We start from the raw sequence: 20,496 nt of genomic DNA on the forward strand, positions 1-20,496 counted from the left end.
CTGAGATGGCTTATTCATCTATGCCCCTCTCTAAAAACATCTTCTGAGAAAGATTTGGTTTTTTCAAATGGTTCTACTTGACCAGGTTGAACCTGGTGGTAAAAGCTGCCCAAGTTATCAGGCGTCACATCAGGCACAGCTTCATTTAGGCTTCAGCTTACCTCCACCAAGCCACATAAGCAGGTAACACATTGTCCCTACACATTTGGGATTTCCTCAGGCTTTTACTGTTGGCCTGATTATTTCTATCAATATCAGTGTGGCACCACACTAACACCACTTTCTACATTTAACTCCCAGTTGTTTCTCTGACAGCCAAATACCCAGGCCATGTGCATTCAGTTTGATGTATAACCCTCACACTGCTGACTTGGAAATACGCTGTTCCTTCTGTGACTTGAAATTACAGGATTTGCTCAGCAGCAAAGCAAAAAAAAAAAAAGATATGTACATTCTTAAGGTGATGATTTGTGGAGCATTAGAAAGTTGTTAATGCAGAGACTGCTGAAAAAGAGCTTGTGGGTCTCCAAATTACAGAGTTCACTCATTTAAAAGACTAAAAAGCAGCTGCTCCCTTTAATCACACCATAGATAAATAATACCTTGCTTTAGGATAATTTAACATAGAAAAATCTTTTGCCTTCTAATGGCAGGCACAACTGGAAAACCATGTACTTCTTGGTGAAGATAATGAAAAGAAATAGTCTGTGAGTACTGCAAGTCTCTAGCACCTGGAAATGTGTAGCAAACTATTTCATCTTGACAATTTATGAGGAAGTTATGAATGCTCTAGAGAGTTAGACTTAATATATTGTTCTCATAAACCATGAGAAATTATCCTCAAAATTCTGCATGTATTGCTTCCTCCTTCTAAAAATCTCAGGACACTTCTAAGATTAAGCTTTACAACACTCTTAAGAGGAAATATAAATATTTTCCATTTAGTATTGTGTCAGTTAAAAGTTGACTCACTTAAAGTCACAAAAATCTGAGACAGACATGAAAAAGCCAACCACATCTCACTTCTTAATCTTAGTTATTTCTTCCTTTTAAGATCATCTTTGTTTAAAAATATCTTCCTAAATGTGATAGAGGATTTACTGCTAGGCTATGAAAACAGATTAGTTCAGTTCTGCATCAGAATCTTTCAATTTATTTTTCTCATACAATTGCTGAATTGTAAGACTAGAACGTCAAAGTGTTTAGAAATTTGAAATGGAAAAAGCCAAGTAGACAAGTGCCCATGAAATCACTAGTAGTTATAGATGTTTTCAGGATTGTGTATACTTACTACTATTTTTGAGGAATCAAAGGGTTAACCTCCACTGTCTCCTCATTTAATCACACACACACACACAAAAAATCTAGAGGGCATAAAAGGTAGCCTTAGCAATCAAGCAGAAAACCACTCTCCAGGAAGGAGCAAAGATACCAGCTCCAGGTTACACCAGTATCTGTAGGCATTCTGAACTTTAAAGCAAGTCACCCTGTGTGTATGTTGCTTCTGCTTTAAGCCTTTGCTCAAATTGCTGTAGAAAAATCCCTAGCAGAGTCAGACCCCTCTAGAAACACTAGGCAAGCATGGCTCGTGAAAAAAGGAAGATATTCTAACCAGGAAACCATCTTATAGAAGAAAACTGTGGGATGGATCATGCTTCAATTGAGGAGGAAAGCTTGGTATCTCAGATGTCAGAGGCACAGCTTTCTAAAGTGGTTATAGCACATCAGATAGAGTACTGCAGAACTGACTCTATTCAGACTGCTCCTCAGAAGCTGTAAATTCCTATATTGTAACACACACAACTAATCTCCCAAAACTCCAACAGAAATAAATGCCAAGTGGGCAATTCTGGAACAGAAAGAAAAAAAGAAAAACAAAAGACACTTTCCACCAGATATATAATACAGGCAGCTGCATATCAGAAAACATGGTATTAATTAACAGTAGCCCTGACCTGAAAAAAGTTACCTGTGAGACCAGAGCAGAAAAGAGTTCACATCTATTCAGCTTCTTGTCACTGAGACTATCAAAAAATGCTGCCAATTAACATCAACTAACATACTGTCTGCCCTGTGAGCAGAACAAATCCATTTAAAATAACAAAGAACTATCACATGCTATGCGTAAACACTAACCATGCCTTAATTATTTGAATAACCAGAAAGCTGCTTTTTCAATCCCCATACCTGTTGGCTGGAAAGCTTTGCAGATGAAAGTCAACTGAAACTCTATATTCATTATTTAACACTACAGCAATCTTTTAAGAATGGAAAAATATATTCATACAGCTGAAAACTATTCAGTGGCACACTATTAGTGTGTATTATGGTGACAATTGGAAGGAGTGAGTTTTGAAGGATCTAATAATTCACATGCTACTAAAAAGTAACTGCTACAAAAAGCAAAATACGTGTCAGCTTCTCCAACCAAATACACCCCATGCCATGCTGGATCTTCACAAATTGCCAGCAATTTAATAAGAGGCTTTACATTCTGTTATGATGGAAAGGTAACACTTTTTCAAATTCCGTATCAGTTTCAGCAAGATAAATGAGTATGAGCCCTGCAAAAAGTCATACACAAGAGAAACGGGAAAATGACTAAGTAACTGTCTTACCAAATGCAGGGTTTTGCTGACCAAAACCACCACCTCTCTTCTGATTTCTTGAATAAATAGATGCTTCAAACGCAAAAGGTCTGAAAACGGTTCCCATATCCTAGAATTCGTTACTGCTTTAGCAGCAAGCATTCTCTATCCACTTCTTTCTGAGATATATTTAATGCCTTCAAGTTTATTTCCCTAGTTAATAATTACAGAAAAATTCCCCCAACCCTTCTGAGGCTGCAACACTTTAGGTGGGTACAAAAATAGGAAGAAGTGCTATGTTACTCACGCTCACAGGCTTTGTAGGCTCTAGGTACTTTAATAGTATCCAGGTTTAGTTATTTCTACTCTAAAACAGGATTTCAGCTGATGTGTCTTGGGCAACTTGCAGTACTTCTGAAATACCCAGTAAATATAACAGGCTGTGGCCAATTGTATGAGGTTCAACAAGGCAAAGTGCCAGGTTCTGCACTTGGGTCACAATTTCATGCGATGCTACAGGTTCGGGGATGCTGACTGCCAGCAGCTAAACATGACCCAGTGTGCACCCAGGTCAGTGGCATCCTGGCCTGGATCAGCAACAGTACGGCCAGCAGGACCAGAGCAATGATCATCCCTTTGTATTTGGCACTGCTGAGGCCACATCTCAAATCCTGTGTCCAGTTCTGGGCCCTTCAGTCCAAAAAAGACATTAAGGTGCTGGGGTGTGTCCAGAGAAGGGTAACAGAGATGGTGAAGGGTCTGGAACACAAGCCTTTTGAGGAGGAGCTGAGGGTGTTTAGCCAGGAGAAAGGAGGCTCAGAGGAGAGCATACAACTGTACAACTACCTCACAGGAGGTTGTAACAAGGTGGGGAATCAGCCTCTTCCTACAAGAAACAAGCATAGGAAAGAGGAAATAGCCTCAAGTTACAGGGAGGTTTGGAATACGCATTAGGAAAAATTTCTTCACTGAAAGAGTGGTCAAACATTGGAACAGACTGCCCAGGGAAGTGGGGGAGTGACCATCCCTGGAGGTATTTAAGGGGTGTGTAGATGTGGCACTTCAGGGACATGGTTTAATAATGGGCTTGGCAGGTGCTCACGTAACAGTTGGACTCAACGATCTTAAATGTCATTTCCAACCTATATGATTTTATGATTCTAAAAGCATCATGGAACCAAGTAGAATAAAAAAAATCAGTCATCAATTGATAGCTTCTTCATTGGCATACTGAGTATATGGGGTTTTCTTCCTTCTCTCTCCCCCTTTCTGTTTTTGGGGGGAAATGCAAAGGAAAGCGTAAGGTGGATAAGTGAAGAACTGGGCATAACCAGAGTAGCTTAGCAAAATCATTTTGATCAGGAGCATTTTGGAACCAAACCTTTCCTGGAAGACTAGCTTTCCAGAAAGGGAATGCAATTAAGGAAGAATAAAAACCCTGTTGTCTTGAGTATTCCTCAGTGCTTTTTTGGAATCACACTTCATTCAATTTCCACTTCAACTGAGTTCTTCCAGAGCAAGTTAACAAGTATAACCAACCCCTGGAGAAAACAGTATATTTTCACTCTCAATTGCTTTTCCAGGAGACAGACTAAGCATCCTCTTCATAGATGCTGAGCCTCTAGTTCCTGCTAGTTTCCATGAGAATTTTGGTTTCACAAGTCATCCTCGCTCCTACTATCACACTGAATCTTAATGAAGCATAAAGATTCAGGTAAACTGAATCACACCAAGATGATATTGGTAGAGGAGAATCATACCTTGCACTAAAGATTTTCAGTTTACTAAGGTGGTCCCCAAAGAATGAAGGAAGCATATATTTGAATTGCTTGCAAAGATAATAATAAATATTCAGATTTTATGTGCCTGTGTTCACAGATTAAAACATAGTTTTGTTCATTTAATCACAGAACACTCCAATCATCTCCATCATCTTAAATCAGGGGAAAAAGCTTCTTAGAAAAATGAATAAAATTAATCTAGTATAAACCAGATGGCTTTAAAATTTAAAAGCTGCTTCTTCAGGAAATTACGTTAGAACTCTTTACTAACCTCAGCTACTCTTTCCAAAAGCGGTTCCAGCCAGTGTTCATTGCACTCACAGTGACTATCCAGGAAGGTCAACACTTTCGCTTGTGCTGCATCTGCCCCTCTGACACGGGAGCGCATAAGGCCTGAGAAGTAAAGATAAGAAGTTTTAAGCACTTCCTGAGAAAAACAATCAACAGTAGTGAGAAACTATTGCATTCCCAGTTAGTAATTAGTTAAATGACTCTAACTCAGACAGGGCAAATACACAAGCTCCATTATCAAAATCAGATGCTAATTATGAATTCAGTGAAATGACTTCACACCAAACAGCCTGCAAGCGCTCAACCTACTGCGTGGTACAGGTTTCCTCTGATTTAAGCAGAAGAAAAGTACCTTTTCAAAACAAATGATACACAAGTACAGATGCGTCTGCATCACTCTAAGTAGTATTTATACTGATAAATCTTACTTAAGATTGGACCTGAAAACAAATACATCTCCTACAGTTCTACTAAGCAACTGAGGAAAGCACCATCATTAACTTATCTTCCCCAGTTTTTTCCCCCCTCCATTTTAGTTCTTACCAGAGTCTGTCCATTCTTCTATGAACTCCTTCCAGAAATAGCCATGCTTCATTAATTCCCATCTGAGAGCCTTACCCCAACCCATTTGAACTGTTTTTTCCTCTGTGATTACAGCAATTCTCTTGTTTTGTAGCTTGTTTTTGGTTTGTTTGTTTTTAATAGATATCTTTAAGAGGAAAGTTCTGGTAAAACCAAAAGGTTCTTCTCATCTCTATGTCTCGATTACATAGATACCCTCACTGATTTACCCTTTTCTTCCTCCTGTTTTAATATTTGTTCATAGGATGACCTCACCATTCCTTAAAGTCCTTGCTATACACACACGTAAGCAAGCTTCCTCCCATTACTTTGCAAATTTCCTCCCTACTTTTTTCTACTACTATTCAAAAAAATTCATTGATTTCCTTTTGTCACATGAGACCAAAACCAGGTCTTTTTTTTTTTTTTCCTTTTTCTTTCTCCATTGTTTCCCACTAAATCTATTCCGGTTTGTTTGGGCATTTTTCCCCCCTAACTGAAACACTAAGAGAATCAAGCCTGTTACTTACCTCTCCCTTTACAAAATAAATATGCAAAATATGACTATGCCAACAGAATACAAGATGCTTAAGAAGAAGAGCTTGTTTGCTCTGACCAACATTCAGCAACAGCCCAATCAAGATCCTTTTCCTATCTCTTATTTCAAGTGTGGGCACTTCACAGTTCTAGATATGCACTGTGCTATAGGCTCTCCAACATTTTACCTTTGATCTGTGGCATACTGACATCTAACTGTACCTCAGTGACTTTGCACTATTGCCCTAATTCCAGCCTTTCAATCTGTTCTGTTTTTCCCACATCAAACCATTCCTCAAGCACTATGGCTCTACTTTTTTTAACTTTTCAATTCCTCCTCCCAGAGCTTATTATTTCTAAATAACATTGTTGTAGAACCTACTGTCTTACCCTACTTCTATAGAAAACACACAATAGTGTTTCTGATTTCAGATTTAGTGGCAAAAAAATGGAGGTGAGCACTTTGGTCATTGAGTCCTCCACAATCATACTCAGGCTTACTATGAATAGAGCTGAAAAAGTTCCACTGAACATTTATTCTGTAGACTACCACACCCTCAAACACATCTGTTCCCATAACAACTGAGACTACAGATGAGACTAAAAGCTACTAATATTTATTTCTGAAAGAAAGGCAGTTAACATCATCCCCTCCACTGACACCATCCCTTTACTTCAACTTTTGTTTTAAAACACACTGCTTTCCTCTATTGTTCATATTACTGAGTTACTCTTAGCATCCTACACATTGGTTAATTTCACTGATTCTCTTAAATTTTAATCTATATGTGTAATATTTAATCTTAATCTCACAAACATAAAAAGTAAACTAATAGTCTGTTTTCAATCTGCAAACAGTTGGTTTTTTCTGACATAGTAGATTTGTCAAATTATATTTAATTTTAAGATAAACTGATGCACATTCTTAAGTATGTATTTGTATATGCATTACAAATTAATATTTATAATTACTAAAAAAAACAAACATCAAAAGGTGTTACTTCATTCCATTTATTCCCTTACTACTATCTCCATCTTCAAGTGATGCACTGAAAAATGACATTAATTTACTTAGAATCTGGCAACCATGGCAAGTCATAAAAGACCTGCTTTCCTAATAAGCCTTTGTTCACAAGTATATTCCAAACAGAATATTTAAACACTAAGAACCCATCAGTTATTGCAATAACTTTAATTATGGGACAACATAGGTTTTGTACATGGTATTTCCAGGTCCTGACAATCCAATGATTCCAGCTCCTCCCCAGGCTAGGCTGGCAGTCTAGAAGAAGCAGTGCTTATGAAAATTAGCAAGCACATATCTGCTAATTCAGTCAGCTATTTCAACTGTCAAATCTCATTTATTATTTCAAACAGCTGTAGAACACCAGTTGCCTGTATCTAATACTCTAAATTCCACTGTCAGGAAACTGCTGACTGAAGGGCTCAGTGATGTGAGACCATAATTTACAAAGCAACAGAGAAGAAAACAAAAATATAAGACAAATTTGTTACAGGGCACACTGGCTTCAGCAAAACCAGCATACTTGGTCCCAGCCCTCCTGGCTGCTCAAACCCTCTTAAGTCAAAACAAATTGTTTGTCAGGCTGTCCATCAACTAAATCCTTAAAATGATATCTAATAAGGGAAGCAGCAAAAAAAGAGGGCTATTTTTAAGCTGCATTATTTCAAACACAGATCCATTTTACAGTGGGACCTTGTGTACAGTGGAAGTAGCTTAACTAAGGATTCAGTGTGGTAAGAGAAAGGAAAGTTGAAGATTAAACGCAATTCCTGAAGGAAGCTTTCACTGTAAAAGCCAACAACAGGCAATTGTGCACACAACAACATGGAAACAATCACAATTACTGTTTTTACCTGCACAAATACTTTTTTTATTCCTTTTACTAGTATGTTTATAAAGTGAAAATCTCTTCCAATAAGGAATGTTAGGCAGAATGTTCCTTTAAAAGACTTGATGAAAACTAACAGATAAGGCAGCACAGTGGAATTTACATCTTACTTCCCTAAAATTAAGCCTACCTTCTCGTCGATCATTTCGAAGAACCCGTACTTTTTCAATTTTTCCCAAGAGAGCACCATCATCAGCTTTAGAAAATAAAACAATTATAAATTTAAAAATTAAAAAAAAAAAAAAAAGTGATGAGAAGCAGTTTGACATCCAACACTGTATACCAGAAGAGAGGCTGTTTTCAAAGAAAAGCAAAAGCTTTGTAGGTGAAAATGTTTGTGGTCAGAATTAGTTACTAATCTCACAAGAAATAAAGAAAAATTACCAGGCTAAGAAATTACTACCTTCATTACGTTATTTAAAGCTAGCTTAATTTTACAGTCTTGAAATAACTTTATTTAACTATCTTCTCTTTGCTTACTTTAGACAATTTCTACATTGCCTAGAGAAAAAAAACTTTCATAGGATTAAATAAACTGTTTTCTTTGCCTGTAAGAAAGCTCACTTTCTAACCAACATTAAGACAAACCTGTCCTAAGCTTACTAAAAAAGTATTAATGCAAATATAAACATTTGTTTCTTCTTAGAAATATTACTCTGAGGTCCACGTCCATTGTTTAAACTTGTATCATTATAGCCTAATACCTACAAGACATCGACTTCTTTCGGATTCAGTAAGAATTTTTCCAAGAGACTGATGGAGACAGGCATTCATTTAAAACAGCACTACAAAAATATTTGTTGCAAGCACCATGGGTTTTATTTTTACTTAAGATAACACACTATAAAAAGGCTCTTTTAAAAGATACACTCTAGTCCTTCAGCTAACAGGAAATAATAAGATATACCTGAAATATTTATAGAAACTTCACTTTTCCACAATGACAGATACGGAAGAGTTAAAAATCTGGTTTTGGCTGAGTGTCTTCAAACTCCTATTTGTGTGTCCTAGTCTCAACTGAGTGACCTATCAGCATCTACAGGAAATCTTACCAGAATAAGCACAGTAAGGTAGGACCCTGTAAAAGCACTTACGATCATTACTGTAGTCATCCACCAGTATGATTTCCTTAATAAGATGTGATGGACTTTTTTTAAGGACACTGAAACAGACCAAAACAAAAGCATTCAAGCAGTATTAATTTTCCATAATGATGTCATAAAAGCAGTTACTTTGTTAAGCTGCAGTAGAACCTAGCCCAGGATGTTACTTTCAACAACAGCTGTTGGCATGTTCTTACAGAAAGCATGAAGAGGCACATGTATAATTTTGTGTGCTCCTTCCTCCCTGCCTCCCCCACACCCACTATTCCAGCTTCCAGAAATCAGTGCATTAGAAATATCTAACATGGAACTTTTGCAGATATCTTTGAGTCAAATATCACCTGGGAATCCATCTACCCTGACTTTTTCTTGAAATGGCTATCTTCCAGACATCATCTGGCAATTGGTCCCACACTTCATGCATTCTAGTTAAGGTGAGCAATTTTGTTTAACATCACTATTTCAGAATGTAAGAACTGAAGATCTCAATGAAATTAAGACTCATCTTTTCCTCTGCAAATAGTTCAGAAGAACATAATGGGTTGTTACTTCCCTTTCTTATCCTAAGCTGTTATCTGACAGAAATGGCCTTTAGAGAAAAATTAGGCTCTCTTATGCATACCTGACAACAGTTCGAAGCAAAGCAGATCTTGCCTCGTTATGAAAGGTGATCACCACACTAGTGGCTGGCAAATCTATCCGCCACTGTTTCCGTTGACACCTGAAAGAAATAATACCTTGTCATCAATTTCAATGCAATTTTTACATCTCAGGCCTTCATTGCAAAGTATTTATCTATTAAACTCATAGACTAGGAAGAATGAAATACCTTGTTTTCAAGTGAGAATGTAATCAACGTGTCTTTTGACACTTTTGGTAGCTGTCTTAGCACACAAAAGCCTAAAAAGTCAGTGGCAGACACGGGTAGGTTCAAAAAAGTTACCAGACCATCATCATTGCACTATGTGAAATGTCTTTTGTGCAGTTGAATATGAAACCAGAGCCCTTTTACACTAAAAGCATTCAATACATATAAGGAAATAAGCATATTTTCAACAAAAATGCACATGTTCACAGGCTACCAGGTGTTTCTTCTTTAGAAGAGCACGTGTCCACTTCTTCCTTTACTTTTAAAGCTCCTGTAACATCCTGGACTTGTACATAGATAACACTAGTTTTCTATTCTAATAAGAACTTGTTAGGCTCATAACATTCAGAATTCGAAAAACAGAGCTAGCTGTGACAATGCTGAGCCAACTAAACACAGAACCATATCTTTCCAAATGATAAAGATAATGAAATATTCCATCTATGTCAACTCATTTCTCATCACCTCTAGAAATCTGAGATTAATATAATAAGCAAAAAGAAGGCAATCCCAAAATGCTTCCTTCAGGACTACATACAGTTAAGCTATTTAATCCAATAAAATAAACCCAAAAAAGACACTGCTCTCATTGTATTAGAAACTAACAGTACTAGAAAACAATGTATATTGAGTTTATGCCAAAAGCATTACAGTGTGATAAGTCATGATACTGATTGCCATTTGTGCAGGGACACACACCAGTGATTTATTTCTTCCATATCTTTTAATTAAGGGTAGAGTTTTAACAGACCTAGTTGTCTTCAGAGGGAATAAACCCAGCTAGCATACACCTGTAGCAAATTCAGCAATTGATTTCAGCACTTATTTCAGCAATTCAATTTCTGTACTCTGTGCAGTGTTAACCCGACTAGTTTTTAAGAGAAGTTTGCCACCCACACTTCTAAAACTAGGCCTCTGCCTGTATAAAAGCCCACTCTAATCTTTAACCTGATTAAACATCTGCAACATGCACCATAAACCATGCAACCTTCAACCTCTTGGAATCAGAGAGCAAGCAGCAATGTGCTTCTTGCCCTTGCCCACCCTACAAAATCCCAAAAAACCTGTGGTGTTTTTGATACAACACACCCATAGTGCCACACACATTAGTGCCTGCATGAAACAAAACATTATCATGCTGCAGTGACCTCACTAGGCTCTGAACAAAAACAGAGTCTACGCCAAGCCTACAACTGCTGTGTCAGATTAGCAGGGCCATCTCTGGCTTTGCGGTGGGCATACAAGATGGCTTTGTCACTAGCGCCCAGCGTGGAATGCATAAATCTCAAATGCCGATGCATTCCTGAAAAACAAAGAGCAGCTTCTCCAGCATGAGCTTCTGGCAACTCATCTAGACAGCTAAAAGACATGCAATTATTATACTCCAAAGCCTGCAGTGCCAAAGAAGATATTCTTTATTCTGCTAACTTTCAAATTACTCACAGTGGACAGGGCTACTGTGCACGCATTTATCCCATGAAGCACTTGCATTAGAATAATTAAAAAGTCACATTAAACTTATATTGATCTATTTGCAAAAGAGAGCACTTGAGCCAGAGTATATATTGGGGGAATTACTCAAGGCAATGAAGCCTCTCAGTTTTAAGAAAACTGAAGAGCACTACTGTATATTTCTGAGGGAGAAATAAGACTTCTAGATTTCCAAATAAAACTGGAGGAATGTTTCACCAAGTATTACTGTTTTCAGCTCTTCATAAATCCCCACTTTGACTGACTCAGTATCATCACTCTTCCTCCTATTCTGCTGTGTCAACAGGGCCACAGTTTAAATTCAAAACAAAGAAACAGTGTCATTATTTTTGGCATGGAGATTAAACTTTGTCTCCTCAAGATGCAGCACTTCAATTTTTACATGCAGAATAAGAAAATACATTTAGTGAAGATAGAACCTGAACTGCAAACTTCAATCGAGACCTTCAATGTTTAGCATAGGTCATTAAAATCAGTACATCCTTTCCCCCAGAGATTTGGACTAGTTCATTTAATTAACAATTTTTCCCAAAACCTCTATGATTTGTTTGAAACCACTTTTTGACAGAAATACACATTTTAACCAGTGCAAGAAGAACATTCACTTCAACAGGTACCAAAGACACAAGAAAGTTTGTTTCTTCTCTACTTAAGAATAAAACTTGAGTGTGAGGTCAGAAACTCCTAATAGGTGCCAAATGAGAAAGAAAACACAGCTTAGTGCAGCTATAGTACTTAACAGTAATTCTTAAAAATCATTACAACACATCAATTAGGAGATGTGATCAGAAATCACTGGTCCAAAGCATAAATGGGGAACATTGATCCACAAAAAACATGGCGTATTTCATCCTTCATCCCACTTGAGAAACTGTTTTACACTGACAGGAAGACAGCTCTTTGAGTTTCCTATTACAACTGTGACACTCACTTGTCACGTTCTGGATCTCCAAAATCTACCATGAAATGAAAGGAAACCCAGAGGTTTCTCAGACTTGTTGAAAGCAGTAGTTGGAAGCATCAGCTGGAGTGAGAATCCATGTTCCTGCTCAGAGTTCTCTCTGCTTATGTTTCTCCCTTCTTCCTTTTGATCAAAACAAAGGCAAGCAGCTAAAACAGGTGAACCAAAAGTGTTTTCTGGTACTGCTGGCAGTACCAGTCCAGTTTTTTCCACAAAAAGCAAGTGGAAGTCTTTGGTCTTCATGTTAGTAAAAGTTTGCATGATGTAAAAAAAGACTAAACGATAGAGTATTAAGAGATGTGTAATTACACACATCTACATATCTAATGCAGAATCCTGATAAACTGCTTCTAAACAGTCTAGACAATTTCAGCAATTAAAAAATATTGCTATGTAATTTCTTTAAAGACAAACAGCCTCTTAGGCACATCAATTAATAACAATTAATAACAAGTTACTTAAGAAGAAACAAAGTATTTCCTCATCCAGTTTTCTTTCCTTAAAGAAGATTGCAACAGCTCCACAAGAGATATTAAATCTCAACCCAGTTGTCTCCAATTTGATTAGCAACTAACATGCTTCCAAGTGTCACATGCTCAGATATTCTTCTTCCTCTGGCTATTGCTTTTGTTCTTTTCATTGCACAGCTCCCAAACAAATAATTTCATGCAGCTTTTTCAGCTTCTGCAGTGAAAGTTCTTCCCAAAACAGAAGGAAAATTAAATGTAACATGGCAGAGAACTCATTAAAGACAGCTTGTAAGAATGATTGCTTCAGTTTGTTTTTCTGTTTGGTTGGTTTTTTTCTTTAAAAGATGACTATTCACAGACTGATGGGCACTTAAATCTGTTCCATGGCAAAGTCTAAGAATAATCCCAGCTCAGATATAGTCCTTCCCCAGAAACATCTCTCTCTCTGGGTTCTTTTCCATCTCCATTTAGTGAAAACACTTAAGCAAGTCAGCATATAATCACAAGACTAACAGTTAAAAGAAACATGGCCATGGTAATATAATTTATCTCCAGACATGTCTCATTTAAGTTATTCTCAAAGAACAGCCTTTGTCTGTTAGACACATCTACCCTCCCCTCCCACCCCCCACAGGTTATTAGGTATCTAAAAAATTCCAAATTCAGCATATCTGAATCACAGAAAGTTCTAAAAGTTGGTAGCTGAGTTTGATCTCATGGAAAAGAATATCTGATCTGAAAAGTTAGATTTCTTGTGGGGAAAAAAAGGTATATGCTATGAAGAAAATTCAAAAGTAATTTTAAACTCCTCAGTACAACACCACAGGCATCATGCTTTTCACTGCTTTCTTGTTAACAAGCAAAACACCAGATTCTTCCTCCTTTGACATTCAATTAACAACAAATTACTTGCTTTACTCCATCTACAAATACTTTGCGTAAAGAAACGTAAACCCATGCTATTATACAAGGGATTTCAAAAATGACAGTGAGTTTTTATACAAATTTTCTTCACTATGCCGTTTCTGATTAAAGAGCTTTATGGGAGAAAAACAGGAGCCTTCCTTTTCTCTCTCATCTTCCAGTTTCTTTTCCAGCTTCTTCTACTTACAAAAGTGTGAATGTACATTCATCCTAACTGAAGAATTAGTTAGGCAAATTAACTACACATGGTTGGCTAATTTTATGTTTCAAGACTGGCTTCCCTAGTTTTTAAAACCAAACCAAACCAAATTTGGTTTTGTATTTTTAAGTTACAAAGCCCTAATGAGCATTTTCTTTTTAAGCAAGCCTTGTGCAAGTTATTAAATCCTTTTGAAAATGAAGGTCTTCTCTAACCAGTAGCAAATAATATCCTTCCTTACCGTGAAGTGTACTGTTTCCTGAAACTACACAAGCAGCCTGAAGTATAATTCCATCCTATGTTTACCAGGGTGTGCATAAATTGATTCCTTTAGATTTAGAGTTGACAATCATCACATACAAACAATCACAAAGTGACTGAGATCCAAAGTGGCCCTGGAGATCTCTGAGCCCAAATTCCCTCAAAGCAGGGCCCACTACAGCAGGCTGTGCATTGGGCTTTGAATATCCTTAAGCATGGAAACTTCACATCCTCTCTGGGCAACTTGCTCCACTGTTTGATCATCCTCACTGTGAGAGAGACTCACAAATGTAGGAAACAAGAAATGCCATCAGATAAACAGGAACAAAAAGAGACTAAAATGCAGCACCAGTTTGGATATATAACACACACTGATGGAAGTAATGGAAACAGAAAACTTGAATAAGGTTTATTGTTCTTTAAACCACTGTTCAAGGATCAGTGAGTTTACTGTTACTGTCCTTTCTAAAGCTGGAGAATTCCTGCTTCAGAAAAAGCAGCTCAAAAGCAATAAATACAGAAGCCTAATCCAAGCCAACATGGCTCAGTTTGGCACTTACTGATCATGCCTAGTGTCAGGAATGCTTCGGTCCATTCGCAGTTTGTCACTTTCCACCTGATTGAACTTATTCCGTGCATATGGATCCTGACCAGATCGCACCACGGTAGCGCCAACGTAGGCGTCTTGATCAAAGTCTTGCCACCGAACTTTTCCTACAGTTGAAAAACAGGAAAATATCTGGTTTAATATTCATGATTTAAGGAACAGCATTCAGTAATCCAATCACAATTGATGAAATATTTAATTAAGTAATTAAACTTCAACAGTATTGTTAACAGTGTAACATCAAAACTCACTTCTGCATATTAAATTTGTCTAGAATATACTGCAAATTAGTATCAAACTGAACAATAGATCTCAGTTTATGCAAGTAATCACCAGACAATGTTTCATCTTGTCCACTTTATGTGTTGGGGTTTTTTAACTCCACCTACCAAAATTGCCATTTTTAAAAAAAACCAAACACCCACAGGTCAACAGGCAGTAAAATATCACATCATCTGGCTAAAAAGTTTTCTAAAGATCCAGTCCAGACTTCAAAGACATTATAATTTAATTTATCTCATTATGTAAATAATAACACAGCCAGTTATAATCAAACCATTTGAGAAACAGGCCTTTTAGAAATACAAGAAAATATTATTCTCATAGAACAGCAAATTCATGTAGGCAGAGCACTAGGTCACTCTCCAATATTACCCAACTGCAACCTCCTCGATGAACAGACCTGATTCAGATTAATCCCTCTTTAACACAGACTCTGTTACTATGCGACTGCTTGTGGCACTCACACAGAAAGGCAGATTAACATCCAGCCCCTAGGAACAAAACTTCAGGACTCCCACCATTTTCAGGTGTAAAACAACAGTATGATATTTACCAAGTATCTTAAAACTACCAGTTCTTACCCCTAGTTGAACACTGACTCTTTTTACTATTGACAGACAAACCTATGCCATCTATTAGCAATTTTATACCACATTTAACTCAAAATCAGAGGTCAAGTCCTAATGCAACACAGTCTTCATTTAAACACAGGTGTGGTATGAGAATTTCTTCCAAGCAAGTTGTGGTGAAGCAACATGCCACTGGCATCAATAAAAGATACAAAGCAAAAACTGTCTTTTGGTGTCACTGTTTATTACAGACGAGGATTTATTAGTCATTGTTTTCATAATTAACACATGAAGTTTTTGAGGTACTTTCAGTTAAGTGCAGTAAGCAGAAGGTTGCAGAGATGTCACTCCAAGTGCAGGAGGAATATTACAGTTCAGGCATATCCTAAATTAAGCTGATATGCATACAGGGAATACTACTCTACCAGCTGTTAACAAGACTTACAGGTTGCTCAGATTTTCCAAGGTTTGCCTTTGCTCTGTCTCTCAACCAGAACAGCATGGAAACTAAGGCAGGCCTCATTCATTTACAGCTTTTTAGCCATAAGCTACGCACCAACTACAGCACATTACCTCCTGCTAGACTCTGATAATGAAAGAACACCTCCTATCATTAAACAAAATAACTGTTCTTTGTTAAAGCAGACAAATACCAACAACTTGATTACGCACCCTCTAATCTCAACGTCATCCAAGGAGCTCATCTACAAAAGCAACTTGGACTCCAACGTGTGATTTAGTTATCAGATAGTAGGGGAAAAAGTAGCAAAGTTGAGAGGGAGGTGGTTTGAAGTCTTTTTGTATGTTTTTAAGAAACTTCCAAGAGAACGAAGAAAGATGGCCCCATGCTTTTGGATTACTGGTTTGAGAGTTAGCTAGTCAATACTAAGCAACTATTTTTTATATCTGAATTATCATCCTAAAGAAGTTAAAACGCATACATGCACTCAACACAGAAGCCAGAACTAGAGAGTTAAACAAAAACAGACTGCAGAACATTTAATAGGCACTTCTTGAAGCAGCCCAGAAGGGAAACTATAAGAAAATAACTAGAGGGAGAAATACAGATTTTAAAATTCACATCACTGACAGAACTCTGAAAAGGAAACTTGCCAGCTGTTGTTGGTAGCCCACAGACTGACAAAAGCTTTTCTTAGCCTTTCAAGTTCTTTCTTCAAAATATTTCCAGGAACTTAATTCATAGCAATTTTACACCTCAGCCAGCTAACATGCTACAAATACCCCAATACAGTTATTTAGAAAAATTACACCAAACCTCACTTGTGACAAAACTACACAAAATGCAAGACCAGTTTGATTCAAGAAACTGGAAGAAACAAATCACAAAATCATCTCCCCCATACAGTTCTCTCCCTCAGCATTTCCCAAAGCTTCTGCAACCTCCTTGGTAACTAAACTATATCATCACCCTTGCTTCTAATTTATAATACAGGTTCAATCTGAAACACTTGATTAATATTTTCTGAAATACTGGACATGTAATGTCACCATTTTTCTGGCCTAAAAATAAAGACTTTAGTGATTTTAGAGTAAACATTTTACAAAATATAATGTACACTTAAACACATTTATATAGATTTTCAACTTTCAAGCACTCTTGACTTTGAATGGATTTTAAAGCTATGCTCATTTCAGGAGTGCCAGCCACAACCACTCCCCCAGTTGCCTTCCTTCCACTGGAAAGAGCAGCTAAAACACAAGAGATCATGAGGACATCTCGTCAGTGGTATGAGTGATGCTGTCACAAACATTGCTCTTAAACATGTGTTCCTTATGAATACAATATGTGTCATGGGCTGTCCACACATTTACATGACAAAGGTTCAAGTTAACTACTGGAAAGTGAAAGGCTGATCCAAAGCCAACTAAACCATCCAGCCTTACTTTTGCTGAAAGGCTTGCCTGTCGGCAATTGAATCTTGGACTCTGACCGGGAGGGAATCTGAATCGTTTGTTCAGAGGAGTGAGTTGGTTTTTTACACTTTTCTAAGGCACAGTATTTCCTTACATGGCGTGACCTATCCTGTGTTGCCACTTTCTCAATGTTCTTCTATGGGATGATCACTCACTGCTCACTCATCTGTCAGCTCCCGGCCGGCTCCTCTCCATAGGGTCTGCCGTGTGACACCTCCTCCCCCCAGGGTTCTGCGGACACAAGCCTCTCTGTGCTGCCATGTGTCTGCAGGCAGGTTTTACAGCTCACAACCTAATTCTATCTTATTTCTCTCCATACTTGCCTTTCTGAATCTTCAACTAAATTTTAAAGTCGTTTAACAAACCTTTTCCAATAATAGATACAATTTTTGTTATATGCTTCCCTAGGGTACACAAAAAGAAGCATGAATTTCTCCCGGGGAGTTAGATGGCTTTATAGTTTCCTACATTTCAATGACTTCGTCAGGTGCAATGAATATCAGAAAATGCAGCCACATTATTTCAAACTTAAGTTAGGTAAAATGGTAACTTCAAATTCAAGAAAATGTATTTATGTATAGTGAAACCTAAGATGACAATAAAATAGTCTTTTAAACAACACTAAGTGAACTGCAGAATTTGCTACCAGAGTAAAATTGAGGCATAAAAGTAAAAAACCAAACCCCAATCACTGAACTAAGACCCTGGAACCAGATTATGCTGCAGTACTAAATTTGGTTTTGACATGATGTGTTTATTTTACAAACTGTTCTAAGCCTAAGAAGTTGAGCACAAACAAGGAAAATATGAAATCCAGTGAAGCTGCTTCTTTTTGTCCCAGTTTCCATCCAAGTTGAGCTTGATATAAATCCTTTAAAATGTATCATTTACCATTTTCCAAGACTTTAAAACCAGCAAATGCAAAACTAGTCTGGAAAGAATAAATCAAGTTTAAGAAGAAAGGAGACCACTTCATAGCGCTAAGTTTAGTGAAAAGCAGTGACAGCCCAAAGAAGAAGAGAATTTGGCTTCAGGAACCATGAAGGAGGTAATGCCTGGGTGTGACTGCAGCAAAAGACTCTGTCAGCTGTGTGCAGTAGGAATCAGATCTATTAGAAGTCAGTCAGATAACAGTAAGAGCAGCTTGAAGCGAGATAGACAAGAAAAAAGCAGAGCAGATAAATCTGTATGCAATCAAGCAGCAGGCAACAAAGACTTTGAATAGATGGATACAAAATCCTCTAGATAGCTTGCATTCCCTCTTACTGACTCAATACAGCCTAAAAGCAACATGATTAAAAATAAAAATAAAAAGTGATAAATACATTTTTTTTTACTTACATGCATTGAGGGGTTCCAAATCTTCATTAACTAACAAAAAAAGTGCTTGAGTAACTGCTGGAACTACTGTCAATACAGGCAACTGGTTATACAGTTTTGGTTTAGTTATCCATGCAGACCATCCAGGGTTGGTCTTTCAAGAGCTAATATCACTATTTTCACAGAACAGAAAATAGACTTTTGCAGCATATCAAAAAGTCACCAAAAGACAAAGGATGGATACACTCTGACTGAACAGTTCAATCTTGATATAAAAAAATTTTTAATATAAAGATAATAAAGAATTCCTTAATTCTAGGAAGTTCTGAAAGATGCTGCTGCATTATGCTGAAACCTAAATTATAGGTCTACTAAACTGAGCGGAAAAGTAACAAAGTTCCAAACCAAAGCCCTCCTAAAATTTGATGACTTTACTTTAAAACAATGCAAAGAATCTGCAGAAATGTGAATACCGAGCTTCACTGCCACAAGGATTCAGAAGTTTGCCTATATTTACTGAAAATAAAGAAAATAGTGATTTAAGAGTGTCTAGTTCTGTCTGTGAAGCCTTTGATGCTTGATTCCAGACTCTGATACTATTTTGCAGTAACAATTCTCCTGTCTGTTACATGAGGCCATAAGAGACTACTAACCGACATATGAAATGAAAAAAGCCGTGTCCTGCTCTACTTTACACTCAATCTTACTTCTAGTTTCAACCCTTCCATCTTCTGACAGCTCTCCCTTTCAACCTGTGACACTTCCCACTTCTGTTAATACTCAAACACGCTACTTAGGGCCACTGGGCAAGGTTTGGCCCAGAATACAAAAACATTCAAAAAAGGGGAAATAAGAACAGCTGGAAGTTGCAAAATTGGCTCATCTAACCCCAGTAACAAAATTTGTAGACAGTTCTGTCAAGCAGAACAAATACTTGAAAAGATCTGCCAGAGACCAAGTTAAATAAGCCAGGCTCTTCAGCTTTTTGGGATTTGTTTCTCAATACATACACAAAATAAAGACTTTGCCAAAAAGGTATACATACATAACCAGCCCTATTTCCCTTCCCCAGACAGTAGCTGGGATAAGGTAGGCCAAAGGATACAGAAAAAAGCTGTCAATAGCAAAGAGATTATATGTACCTGGAGAGCTTATGACTGAAAAAGAAAAATCATACCTCACATGTTCCTGGGGGTGGAATTTCCCATATGCTTAAAAGAAAGCTTGCCTTGGTTAGTTGTTTCTGCAAGAACTCACAGTATTTCAAATGTTCGGCCAAGATATATTTGTAAGAAAAACGAAGATTAATAGAAGAGAAGCAAAACCTGTGATGCTATCTGATCAGTAGCTGTCCTTCTCACAGGTTAAACATCTTCAATTGTGTAAAATATTCCAATTCAATTTTCATTTTTCTCTACACTTTAGTATGTGAATTGCAGCTATATATGAAATCTCATTGATGTGAAACAGTTAAGCAGCAAAAGAAGTTTATGAAAGCATTCACCTGAAATGAAGATTCCGTAACACTTAATTTTCCTAGCTCATCCTCAAGGCATGAGGACTTCACTCAAACAAAATAAAAATCACGTTGCTCTGTCATTTTCCAGCATGTGACAAATACTGAGCAAGTATGAGAAAAAATAAAGCACACCAGCAGCACAGTTATGAAAATCTGCCAAATCAAAAGCTAGAAAAAAATCTAAAAAGTATGAACCTTGGCTGAATCTTCAGTCAAAATAACAGTCCCAAGGTGACTTGTCTGTTGCCTGCCAGCATCATCCACAGAGAGAGATGGACTACTTTTGCACCAGAGGCTTTTACAGTATCTCAAACCT

General features: G+C 37.3%; 1 protein-coding gene across 1 annotated transcript in view; it reads right to left on the bottom strand.

Annotated features, from left to right (window-relative positions):
- Positions 1-20,496, bottom strand: part of GALNT2 (polypeptide N-acetylgalactosaminyltransferase 2) — a 95,402-nt gene that overhangs the window by 24,086 nt on the left and 50,820 nt on the right. The window contains exons 3-7 of the mRNA XM_039569191.1: positions 14,509-14,662; positions 9,397-9,495; positions 8,766-8,833; positions 7,802-7,867; positions 4,641-4,762 (exon numbers count right to left, since the gene is read on the bottom strand). Coding sequence (XP_039425125.1) covers positions 4,641-4,762; positions 7,802-7,867; positions 8,766-8,833; positions 9,397-9,495; positions 14,509-14,662 — 509 coding nt within the window. The remainder of the gene's footprint in view (positions 1-4,640; positions 4,763-7,801; positions 7,868-8,765; positions 8,834-9,396; positions 9,496-14,508; positions 14,663-20,496) is intronic.

This window comes from Corvus cornix, chromosome 3, assembly GCF_000738735.6.
Source record: "Corvus cornix cornix isolate S_Up_H32 chromosome 3, ASM73873v5, whole genome shotgun sequence".
Lineage (NCBI taxonomy): Eukaryota > Metazoa > Chordata > Aves > Passeriformes > Corvidae > Corvus > Corvus cornix.